This window comes from Terrapene carolina, unplaced genomic scaffold (assembly GCF_002925995.2).
Source record: "Terrapene carolina triunguis isolate 2854851 unplaced genomic scaffold, T_m_triunguis-2.0 Scaffold95, whole genome shotgun sequence".
NCBI lineage: Eukaryota > Metazoa > Chordata > Testudines > Emydidae > Terrapene > Terrapene triunguis.
In genome coordinates, this window is record NW_020664446.1 from 32533265 (window position 1) to 32546521 (window position 13257).

General features: G+C 44.1%; 1 protein-coding gene across 1 annotated transcript in view; it reads right to left on the reverse strand.

Moving 5' to 3' along the window:
- Positions 1–13257, reverse strand: part of TBC1D12 (TBC1 domain family member 12) — an 82148-nt gene that overhangs the window by 2678 nt on the left and 66213 nt on the right. The window contains exons 8-12 of the mRNA XM_026650915.1: positions 10205–10299; positions 9694–9765; positions 8587–8715; positions 8215–8324; positions 6274–6532 (exon numbers count right to left, since the gene is read on the reverse strand). Of these exons, the coding sequence (XP_026506700.1) occupies positions 6274–6532; positions 8215–8324; positions 8587–8715; positions 9694–9765; positions 10205–10299 (665 nt within the window). The remainder of the gene's footprint in view (positions 1–6273; positions 6533–8214; positions 8325–8586; positions 8716–9693; positions 9766–10204; positions 10300–13257) is intronic.

A 13257-nucleotide genomic window follows, 5' to 3' on the forward strand; every position in this document is an offset into this window, starting at 1 on the left:
GGGTCATGTGGGGGGGTGGTCACAGGGGTTACTCCCCTGACCCCAATCTTCTCCCCCCAAAAAACATTTCCCCACCAGTTGCTGTCCCGGCCTGTCAAGGTAAGCAGCCGGCGCACCGGGACACTTTGTTTACTTAGGTTTACCTCCGTGTCTGCGGACGCTCGAGGTAAACAAACCATCTTGGCCCACCAGCGGCTTATCCTGATAGCCCGGGAGCCAAAGTTTGCTGACCCCTGAATTATAGGGTCGGCTTATGAATGGGTCATAAAATTTTTCCTTTTTTACTTATCCATCGTGGGGGGGGGGGGGTCGGCTTATGATTGAGTATATACACAGTACCTGTTCTTCATTGCTCAGTATGCAAATGGGCCTGATATAGTAAAAAATGTGTTTGGCATCTCTTTCATCCCAACCATGGGTTTTGTACTCTTGTAGTCTGATATGGACTTCAGCAGCAATAGTGCAAATATTTGCTGAATATTGGATTTTAAATATTTTTCCTAAAACTTCTAAAGAAAAAAATTCTGGGCACACAGAAAAATGTGACCAGCTCCTGAGCTGCTAAAGCCCACGAGAGATTCAAATGCCACAACAATTCAAAGCTGTACTAAATAGAAGCAAGATATTTTGCTGAAAAAATGCCCTATAAAATTTACTTTAAATCCTATATCTTAGTCAATTTTCCAGTTAGGACATATTTCATATAATAAATAAGATTTAATGTTTTACAATAAATATTTGTTTTCTGGACTCATAACTCAGCTATGGCATTTTCCCCTACTGTTTCTGCACTGGACTGGAAAGTTGGTCTTATACAGAGTCCTAAGGATGCCTGAATCTATTCATTTTAGGGCAACCATTTTATTATGGTTCTCTTCAAAGCTCCATGACCATGGAGCAGGCAAAAAACATAACTCTTGTTCTTCAAGATGGGTTGTTCACGTCCATTCCAATTAAGTATGCGCGCGCTGCATGCACGGCAGCCGGAAAGTTTTTCCCTTAGCAGTATCCATCACGTCAGCTCAGGCGCACCCTGGGGGTCGCACCTTTATGGCACTGGATATAGGACCCTGCCGACCCGCCACCCCCCCAGTTCCTTCTTGCCGGCTGCTCTCACAGAGGGGTAGGAGGGTGGGAATTGGAATAGACATGAACATCACATCTCGAAGAACAACAGTTACGAGAAGGTAGGTAACCGTTTTTTCTTCGAGTGCTTGTTCATGTCAGTTCCAATTAGGCAATTACCAAGGCCAAGTTTGGAGGCGGGGTCGGAGCTCAGAGGTTTGCTGACTGTAGCACTGCTCTACCGAAGACTGCATCATCTCTGGCCTGCTGGGTGATAGTGTAAGGTGAGGTAAAAGTGTGTATTGATGACCAAATTGCCACTCTGCATATTTCCTGGATTGGAACATGCTCCAGGAATGCAGCTGACGAAGCCTGCGCCCTTATGGAGCGCGCTGTAAGCGGAGGGGCAGGTCCCTTTGTAAGGTTGTAGCATGCCCCGATGCAGGACGTGATCCATGACGAAATCCCTTTCATTCTGTACACTATTACGAAAAACAGCTAAATGGACTTCCAGAACGGTTTTGTTTGCTCAGTGTAAAAGGCCCGGAGAACGTCCGAGTGACATTTTTGCTCCCTGCTGCTGGAGTGCGGATTAGGGTGGAAAACTGGTAGAAAGATGTCCTGGTTGACGTGAAACTGGGAGACAACCTTAGGAAGGAAAGCTGGATGCAGCCTGAACTGAACTTTGTCCTTATAGAACACAGTGTAAGAGGGCTCTGATATTAAGGCCTGGAGCTCAGACACCTCCTGGCTGACGTGATTGCCACCAGAAACACCACCTTGTATGAGAGGTACAAGCAGAGTACATGTTGCCAGCGGTTCGAAAGATGGCCCCATTAGTCTGGAAAGGACCAGGTTGAAGTCCCATGCCGGGAACGGCTGTCGGATGTGCAGGTATAGCTGTCCAGGCCTTTCAGGAAATGACCGACCATGGGGTTGGCAAAGACCAACCGACCACTTGCACCTGGATGGAAGGCAGAAATGGCAGCCAAGTGAACCTTTATTCACGACATGGACAACCTCTGCTGCTTGAGATGGAGAAGGTAGTCCAGTATGAGGGGTATGGACAGCGTTGTGCTGACCAGATTGAAAATCTCCTCCACTTGGCCAGGTAGGTAGCCCTTGTGGAAGGTTTCCTACTGCCAAGGAGGACTTGTCTGACCGGGTCCAAACAAGCAAGCTCCATTGGGTTCAGCCCTGGAGCTTCCACACTGTGAGGTACAGCGATTCAAGGTTCAGGTGCTGGAGACGGCCGTGATCCTGAGTTATCAAGTCCAGGAAGAGTGGCAAGGTGATTGGGGCTTCCATTGACATTTCCAGAAGAGACGTGTACCAGTGCTGATGGGGCCAAGCTGGAGCTACCAATATCACTGAGGCCTCATCGCTCTGAACTTTGAGGAGCACCTTGTGAACAAGAGAAATGGGAGGGAACTCATAAGAGGTGTCCCTTCCAGGGAAAGAGAAACGCGTCTGTGATAGAGCCCTGGCTGTGATTCAGGAAGGAGCAAAAGTGCTGGTACTTCCTGTTCCATCGTGTGGCAAACAAGTCTATCTGGGGAAACCCCCACTGTTGGAAGATAGAAACCGCAAAATCCAGGCACAAGGATCACTTGTGGCCATGGAACGACCTGCTGAGATAATCCGACAATCTGTTCTGTACTCCAGGGAGGTACAATGCTTCCAGGTGTACCGAGTGAGCTATGCAGAAGTCACACAGTTTGAGGGCTTCTTGGCACAGGGGAGAGGAGTGTGCACCCCGTCTGTTTATATAAAACATCGCCGTCGTGTTGTCTGTCATAACCAATACACATTTCCCCTCCAGATGAACTCGGAAGGTCTGGCATGCTAGGCTGACTGCTCTCAACTCTGACGTTGATATGGAGAGAGAGCTCCGCCTGTGACCAGAGATCTTGGGTCCTGAGGTCTCCCAGGTGCGTCCCACCTCCCACCCCAATGCAGACGCGTCCATCACCAGCAAAAGGGATGGTTAAGGTCTGGCGAAAGGGACCCCCGCGTTCACCATCTGCGGGTCGAGCCACCACAGGAGGGAGTCGAGGACCAGATGAGGTAAAGTGACTATCTTGTCCAGACCATCCCAAGCCGGGCGATACACCGAAGCTAGCCACGCCTGAAGAGGCGTGAGTCTGAGTCTGGCATGCTGTACTACATAGGTGCAAGCAGCCATGTGTCCCAGAAGCTTCAGGCAATTCCTTGCTGTGGTGGTAGGAAACTTCGAATGATGTTGCCCAGGGACTGGAACTGCCATTCCAGGAGGTATGCCCTGGCCTGTGTGGAGTCTAGTACCGCCCCTATATACTCTATCCTCTGAACTGGGGACAGAGTTGACTTTTGCACATTGAGAAGCCCAGTTCGTCAAAAGTTGCTCTTATGAAGCCAACTTGTGCCTCCACTTGCATCCTGGAGCGGCCCTTAATTAGACAGTTGTTGAGGTATGGAAAAACCTGTACTTGTCGCCTGCGCAGGAACGCAACCACGACTGCCATGCACTTGGTAAACACTCGAGGAGCCGCTGACAGGACGAACAGGAGGACCGTGAACCGGTAGTGACTGTGGTTCACTGCGAACCGGAGATACCGCCTGTGGGACGGTGTGATCGCAATGTGAAAGTAAGTGTCCTTCAAATCGAGGGCAGCATACCAGTCCCCTGGATCCAAGAAAGGGATAATAGAGGCCAAAGACCATGCAGCTCCTGAGAAACCTCTTCCACCGAGGGCTGCCTGAAGTGAGGCTCGGGCAACCAGCTTTCCTTCCTCCACTTGGGAGGAGAATTCTGCCCTGGAGTCCTCCAGCAACAACTCCATGAATTTGGCAGTTGTATTTGCCAGGTGATTAGAGATCCAGAGTTGTAGCCCCCCAGTGGCATACATTTTTCTCCCGATTTTTTGGGAAGAGCTCTGGTAGCCTTGGTGCTCCCACTCATTTGCCACTAGGGAATCCGGCAGCAGGTGGGTCTAGAGGTGCTCAAACTCTTTCCTCTTGGTAGTAAAGAGGCTGGAGTCTGCCACAATGTCTTAGTGGTCTCTTGGCTGGTCCCTATCAGAGGCAGGGTAAAATGGGAGGGACCAGAAAGTGCAAGGATGTCCACCATCAGGTCAGAGGACTCGACCACCTCCTCAGCCTGGATGCCCTGTGCATCAGTTGCTGGAGCACCCTACTGTCCTCTAGGGCTGGGGCCGTTGATGTGCCCGCCACGGCCTCGTCAGGCGAGGAAGAGGAGGACGAGACCCTAGGCAGGAGTGGGTTGTGCTCGCTACCCTCGACATCGAGGGGATCTCACTATGTGGCCAGTGCCAGTGCTTTCAGTGCCGCAGCGAGCACGGCCGACGTCCATGTCGGTACTGGAGGTATTGGTGCCGGCAGTACAGCGACTGTCTGGGAGGCTGAGGGCACATACGACATCGACTCCACAGAAGCCGACCTAGAATAGGACTGGTGGCTCTAGCCCTGGCGGAAAGCCCAGGGGGTCCAAAAGAGCCACGGGGCTGCCACTGACCCAGCCATGGTCCCAGCTGGAGATGGTGTCCTTGTCTGCAGGACCTTAAACTCCTGCTCCTTCTGGACCTGATGCGGTAGGACTCCGCTTCCAACTCAGAGGACTCTGTATAAGAGGACATGGAGGAGTGGATCCCGTCAGTGCCGGAGAGCAGTATCTAGGGCTAGGGGACCAACGCAGCTCTCATACCCATGTGCTCATCGACAGCACCGGTCACCGGGCCGAGGGGATGGCGACCAGGGCAGCGTCAGCGCCAGTTTGCCCCTGGATGGCACCGGGGGCCTCACGGATGCTGCTGAGACTGACGTGGGCGTCCTGTCCCGTCTCGGGGGAGAGGGGGGCGGGAGGGGAGAAAGAGGGGAGGCGATGCCATGAGGCCAATCAGGTCTTCAGCCAGTTCAAATGCCTCCAGTGTGGATGGCATCTGCAAGTCAAGGCTCTCCCAGATCGGGGAGTGGAGGGGGTCTGGACTCAACTGGTCCCAGGGAGGCGGGGCAGGAATCAACACGACCCTCTATGCAGAGGCCAAGCTCGCGTGGCCCGACACAGGTCTCACAGTGGGCTCCTATAGCACTGCTCTGGGCATGGGGGAGCATCCCCTCTCTGGTCTTCTCTTCTTGTGGGGGACTGGAGAAAGAGAGGTGCCGCCCACTGCCCTGCGTGGAGCTCGTATGGGGCAACACCTGCCGGTGCCAAGAGTCTCTACTAGAGTCCTTTCTCAGCGCCGACTCGTGTCCTGACTGTGCCGGGGCGCCACGCACCGGTGCCGAGGCGCTTGGCATCGGCCCCACCGAGTCAGGGTCTAAATGGGGACACAAAGCAGCCTCTATCAGAAGTACTTGAGGCGCTGTTCCCTCTCTTTTTGGGTGCTCAGCCGAAAACCCCTGCAGATCTTGCAGCACTCCTTGAGGTGGCCTTCACCCAGACACTTCAGGCAAGAAATGAGAGGGTCACTTTTTGACATATGCTTGCCACAGTCTATGCAGGGTTTAAACCCCAGGGATTGAGGCATGCCATGGTACTGGAGAAAAAAAAAAGGGCAAGGGGGCAAAGGGTGCACCCCCAACTAAATCCTGTCTAAATCTAAACTAATACAACTATACACGATAGACAAACTATTTACACGAAGAAGTCAAGAAACTAGGGGAGTTGCACTTACAGAGCAAGAGCCACGAGCATTCCGGCCAACCGTCACTGGTGATAAGAAGGAACTGAGGGGGTGGCAGGTTGGCAGGGTCCTATATCCAGCGCCATAAAGGTGCGACCCCAAGGGGCACCTGAGCGGACCCAACGGATACTGCTAGGGGAAAAACTTTCCGGCTGCCATGCACACGGCGCGCGCAGACCTAATTGGAATTGACATGAACAAGCACTCAAAGAAGAACTTTCATTCCTGCACTTATTTTCCAGTGAAGGAAGTAGTAAGACATCACCTCCATGAATGACACTGGATCTGCTCTTCAAATAGATAAGTAGGATGCACTTCACATGAAGAGAGAGCAATCCAAACATATGCTTTTGATACAGTATTTCTTCTTTAAAAAACAAAACAAAAGACACAACAACAGATTTCCAGCAGAAAATAGGATCTATAGTGGGGGAATTACCCTACATGTTTTGAAATTATACAGGCCACTGTCTATTTTGAGAAATGTATATTAACAACTTTTAGTCACATTATTATTTTCACTCACCTGGGCCCATTTTTTGTTACTATTCTGCATCTGAATAGCTGCAATGCAACTAAAAAGCTTTTCTGATGTGATGTCTTCGGGCAGTTTTGTTAGAAACTGTGCTATATGAATGAAGTCCATCTGTAGCAGGATATCTTCATATAATCGAAGGATTCCTAATCCTGTTCTAAACAAAAACTCTTCTCCATCTCTACAAAAGACATCCCAGACTCGACAGGCCAGATCAAGTGGTAGTGACTTGCTGTAGAGAGTGAAGATCCTATAATGTATAAAAAGGTAACCAGTTAGTGCTACTATTTTACTTCAGAAACATGATTGGATCCCATACCTCTCCCTTCTCTAGGTTACTGAAAGCTATCAAATGACAAATTAGCACTGACATGTTCAAGAGCTAAATGTTTTCTAGTTTTATCCTTTGTCAAATAGTTGCAATTTTAAAAGCTAGCAGAGTTTTAGATGTCCCCTAGAATTTAAATTCCCAATCTGAGATTGTCTGCTATTTCCTTCCCATGCTACAGGGAATACTTCATTTGAGAGCCTTCCTTTTTCCCTCCCCCACAGAGCAATTCAGATATTTCCCACCCACCGCAATTCAAAGGTCTCCAAAGAGACAATGTGGAGTAGGGATATACAACACTCTGAACAGGGCTTTTTCCTTGAATTTTGTTTTGGTTTAGGCTTCAGTAGCATTTTTGTCCAATTGATTGGAAAAGGCTGAGGCATCATATGGACATGTTCACAAAACAAATGTTAGCTGTTCTGACAGGCAAATATGACATTCACACTTTAGGTTGGTTAGCAGTTTCTGAACGATTTCATTTTTTAGGGACAGACCAACGTTTTGTTATTCTGGGGAAATGATGGCATGACATTTACTCGGATGACAAGACATTAGACATTGGCAACATATACAATTCATGACATACATTCAGGATCACTTCATTTCTAAATCCAGTCATTTCTGGGATGAAGCACACCACCTCACAAAACACTTTAGAGTCGTAAAAGGAGAATATTGGAATCAATCAAAAACTTGGGGAAACTTGATTGGGGAAAATTTTTTTTTTTTTTTTTTTTTTTACATTTGTCTTTATATTGGTCGCAATCCAAAACTACTTTGAAGATGTGTAGATGTAGCAAATTTTAATTATTTTCTTGCCAATAAATTTTAATATATTTGATATAATAGCACTACCAAATAATATGTCTTATAGTTACCAATCATGGATCAACTCAATTAAAAAAGTGTTTTTAAAATGTTCATCTGTTAAATGTATATATAAATATGTATTGTGGTACTTTGCCCATGTTTTTAAAGAGTACTAACTATTTTCCATTCTTCCTTTATCTTTTTCTCTCCTCATTTTTAGTGTATTCCTCCAATTTGAACATTAAGTACTTTTACATGTTTGTTACTTCTAAGTCTATACTTTCACTTCAATTCTTATTCTTTTATTCTGCCTCTACCTTAGTTTTCCCTTCAGGCTCTCCTCTTACTCTTTTATTCAGTATCCCTTTACTGCTCCCTCTACCACTACAACTGGACCAAAATGTCACTCCCTTGAGCCTCCTCTTTCTGCCAAGGTTACAACAAAGCATCTCAACTATGTGGTACTGGAGCAAGGTCAAAAGGCCTACTAAATTCTTTGAATCTTGTTTTCTATATGAACGTGTTATTTCTACTTCCAGTTCAAAAATCTATACTGATGTTGGAACTATGTGCTCCTGTCAGGGCTGCCATGGGATATGCAGCTGTGCAAAGTAATTCTCCAAGAGTTCGTGAGACCCAGAAAGTTTGGAGGTAGTTTTAGTCCCACACAAACTCCTGACCTATACTGTACTTCTGCTGGGGGAAAAAAGTGACGTAAAAATGGGGAGGGGGGAGGGGAGGGGAAATCACAGGCAGTTGCTAAATCAGGTTTGCTGTGGCCACTAACTTACCAGTCTATCAAGTATATGTCTGGAGTAAGACTATATGATTTGAAGTGAAGAAATAGTTTTGGGAGATTTTCTTCAAAGAATACTTCAAATGCTGCAAAATATTTCAGCATCTGTAGGGAGAAGCATCACAAAAATTGAAGATCTTCAAACCTTAAAACTCGTCCATAATACAACAAATTCTGCTTTTTATTTCTCTAGAAATGTATGTCTTTAGGTAATTAATCACACTAACTTGATTGTCTAATTCTAACCATCATTAGAAACTGTTTGCTATCCCAACGAATGAAGGATTAAAATGTTACTAATAGTAAGAATACGTTCTGAATCAAAGAACAAAATCAAGGTCTAATACTTTACAATCGGTTAGCATACCATGCTGTGATCCACACGAAAAAAGGCCAGCTGGCATGGCTTGTTTAGGAGGTTTGCAAAGGCAATGAAAGCATCTGCCTCTTCCAGATTGAGAATGAGTACTGCGGCAATGAAGGACATCCCTTGAACCTTCAATGGGGAAGTGCAATTAGCACACAAAGAATAAATAGCACAGTATCTTATATGTTTGTAAATGCAAATATTTATAATCTGCAACGTGTCATTAAACCAGTTACACAAAATTTTGAGATGTATACAAGATATGGTTAAGTAAAGGCAAAATATTAAATCAGTAATTTACAAAATTCTTTACAACATGTAGCTAAAAACAGCGATAACATGGCTCCAAGAAAATCATATTTATTGTGCAGAAGCAAGTTGGGGATGTTTGTCACTGAGGTTCCAGGAAGGTCCTGGGTGATCAAAGGTGCTCTGGGATTTGGAATGCCCCCTCTCTTTAAGGAAGGCAACAGGCTGGATGCAGAGCTCATTAGCTCAGCAAAGACAGAGTTTGGCCCCAAATTCATTGTTCAGGTGTGGAAAAACTGCTACAGGGAAATGAATCACATGGAAAAGGGTTCAGGCACAGCCGACTACATTGGAACAGAGACAACATTCCAGTTACACAGTAGAGTCAACTGGAACATTTCCGTTAGCCAATGCCATTTGTTCTCATGCCCCCAGCTCACACTCCCTAAGTGCATATATAAATAGTTAGCTACATTTAAATTTTTACACCTCTGCTTCCTGGAAATCTAGGAGCAGAGAAGTCAAAGTGCCTATCCATTTCTCCCACTGTTTCTACCTGCTGACATGTTTCACCTCCATCCCATCTAGATGACAACAATGTTTGGGGACTTTTAAAAAGAGCATTTTAACAGCAACAATCTACTTTCTTTACAGAACTTCCCTACCTGTAATAGCTGACCATAACGTCAAGTAGGTTTTCAGAGACATATGCATCATATGCTCATTAAGATGGGAACTACTTTTAAAACTGCTGGTAGCACAGCACAATAAAAGTTCAGAGAACTAGAAGCTTTGATATACTGCAACTTAAATATCTGCACTATTAAAAATATATCAGTGCATAGAGCAAATACTTACATATCCCACATCAGGTCTGTAACACGTATATGCTCCTAAGACACTATGCAAGAGATCATGATATGGACCTCCCTTGGGGAGAGGGAAAAAAAAAATGTGAATACTTTTGTAAAGCTTTCCTCAACCTACGTAACTAAACCAATTAAATCAATTATTATTTTAAGACTCAAAGGTGAGCCCCTAAATTACTATGTTATTTGTAACCACTGAATCCCCAACTTCACCATACACATTAATTTTGCGTCAGAATCTACAATTACAAAAAGCAATTCTTAATATAGTGTTACTGTCAAGAATACCACCACTGCTACATTAAAAATAAAAATGGTGTCTTGAGTTCAAGGGCTATAAAATCTCATCTTAACTTTTCAGTTATTTTGAATGGACACACACACAATCAAATATACTTCATTCAAATGACACCACAAGCTCTTCAACTCTTGACATACAGTACATAATGTGAATTCACAAAGCTATGGCCTCTTCATGAAACAGATTTTAAACCTCTCACCTTCTGAAAAATATAGAAGGACGGAAATGTGCGTGATATATCCAGCTTAATTAGTTCCAGGCTGGCCTCACGGTCAGCAACAGACACACCTGCATCTGCAAGTAAACAAAAAAAGTCATTTACGAAAATGGATAAAATACGCAGCTACTTCTATAGATATTTCTTTATTAGTCAATATGAAGTCACACATGCATATACAGAAAGAACGTCAGGAAACTGTCTGTCTAAAACAGGAGAAAAAAAGAATTAATTCTTGTTCTCTGAATGTACTTCCTCCACAAAGCCATACTGTAAGAGTTGCATACCTAGGAACATACTCAGAGAACTTTTTTGAAAGAGAGGCTACTTAGCTTACAATAATTGGAGTTCTTTTAGATGCCTTTGTCCACCTGGATCTCGCTGTAAGTGTATGTGCACCCTATGCATGCAAACCTAGAATATTTTAGCCTGCAATGTCTGTTGGAGGCTGCGCATGCCTCCTTGCACACCCTAACTTCCCCCCACCTCCAAGACAGGAACCCCCCTAAGGCATGCTACAGACGTTGCTTGAGCCCTTGTAGAGTGCACCCTAACTGTAGAGGGATGGAAATGCTTATTCATAGTATAAAAGATCTTATCAGTTCCATTAAAATCAGGCCCATGGAATACCCAATTGGTGCTGCAGGCAGAGGAAGCTCTTTGGCACCCTAACCCTTCCATGCCACCGGTCTCTGAGATCACTGCCTCACCTCTGTGTCCAGAAACTATATAAGTATCAGATCAGTGGAAAAAAAAAAATCAGGCTTTTCTTGTTTCTCCAATTTCTCACCAAAAAAATCAGAAGGTTTCTGCCCACTATACCTGGAACATTCCTGATTTTTTTAATTGATCAGGACAACACAAGATAAAAGAAAATAAGATTCATTACAGTAAGTTCTTGCTGCCTTGATCCCCTCCTGCTCCCCCCTGCCCCTGGACCTCCCCACCACCCAATTTACAACCTCCATGTTGTATTATGCCTCTTAACTGCCAAATCCTGTTGCAAATCAGTTCTAGGGTCACATGGTTAGAGTCACACAACTCCTATAGTGAGGGTCTGAAGGCAATGTCATGAAGGAGAACCAGAGTTAACAGCCACTTTACTAATCCAGAATTATCACTCTAGTAATTCAATAATTGCCAACTAACTTTTTGAATTGGTTAGCAGCAACCACTAAGAACTGTTTAGCATCAAGATACCACATGGCAATCTGCTTAAAGACAGGTTTCAGGAACTGCACTGCTGTGAAAACAGGAGTTTCAAATCAAACAAGTAGAATGGAAAATATTAATTTCTGTAACTCATTCCAAGTTGGCTCTTAACAGTTTGGTTTTTTTTAATCTTACTGGACTACAAAAAAGTCACGTCATGAAATCTCATTTTCTCTTATTAAATGTGTATAAAATTCAGAGTAAGTAAAAACTTCAGTTTCCATTAATAAATGCTTATCAGTAAAATAAATACTATAACAGCCAGTAGGCGGTAGCTGTACCTGCCAACATTTAAAAGCTAGAAAGTTATTTGAGGAGAAAAATAAAGAAAACTTGAAAAATACATGCGATTAGAAAAGCTTTTGGAAAGATGTGAAAAAAGAAGAATATTTTGCTAAAAGAATTAAGGCCAATCTAAATACATAAAGTAAAATCTCTGGTATTTTCTGGACTTCTCTACATAATCATCAACTAACAGATCTTCCTGCTCTTGAAAATATAGGGGGGAAGGGGGGGGGGGAGAACATACTTCAAGTCCATTTGGTTTGGACTTCCCTTGGACATTTATAAGAAAAGCAACATAAATGCAATATGAATACGTTAAACCGGAGCTAGAGCCCCATTTTTCCTTTTTAAGGGTGTCAAAATAAGCAAATAAACATTCTGCTTGAAAGGTGATACTATAATAATAATAAAAATTAAAATCAAACTGGTGGTGGTAATACAGTGCAAAAGCAAAAAGGATATTAAAGTAATTTAAACATGTATGCCAAAGATAATCAAGCTTAGTGTCATGCTCATATACACAAAGATTTTTAAAAACAGTTTGCCTCAGATTAGTCACAGATGTGGACTGAGGAAAGCCTGAGTAATTTACTGGCAAAGAAACTTTGGATGGTCTAAGCAGAAATGTGGACAAAAATATTTTTCACTTTCACATGACTGCTATATTTTTGAACTGCTGTGTTTTGAAAAAACAAAGTGATTGTTATGGCAGTAAACATTTTATTAACCTCTACAAAAATAGTCCCCCACTTAAAGTACAACAACAAAACAAAAATAATTAAATGAAATGACATTTTAGAGGAAAAATCTCAGTAGCAGCAGCACAATAAATTAATACTTATGACAAGGATTTTTTCAACAATAAAAGTAAGCCATCCCCGCAATATGCAACTGAAGAAACGGGACAAAACTGGAAAATGCAGAGGATTTAAAATTACACAGATGTATGTATATAAACAAATGTTAATATCCCCATTTTACAGATCTGAGAGGGGCAAGAGAGTCTTGCAGTTAGAAACCAGACTGGGACGAAGACCTCAGGCAAATCACAATCTCTTCATCTCTGTTTCCCATCTGTAAAATGGTTGCTAATACTTTCCCGTCTCAGGGCTGTTGTAAGGACACATTCATTTATGTTTGTGAGGCATTTAGATAATGTTTTCACCTCTCTTAGCCAGAAGGCCGAGAAGCAATAATGAGATAACGAGAACCACACAAGCAAGGTGGAAATGGCAGAGACTGTACTAGAATTTAGGATCTTCCAGCTCTTTTTGTGCTTGATCTCCTAGACTTCTGGAAAGACACGATGTGTCTCCTGGATTTTCAGAGACTCAAAGGAAAAACATTCACTTAAAAATTAATTTTGACATTAAGAAATTGCTCCCACCAACATGTCTTCTTGCAGGTACCTCTCTTGGCATGGGGAGTGCTAGAGGGTATTCACTCCGTGACCTGCTACAAGAAAAAAGCATCAAGGACAAACGACCTGAACGCACTGAAGGTTTTAATTCTCATCTGAATTGAACCTCTGAGCCTTC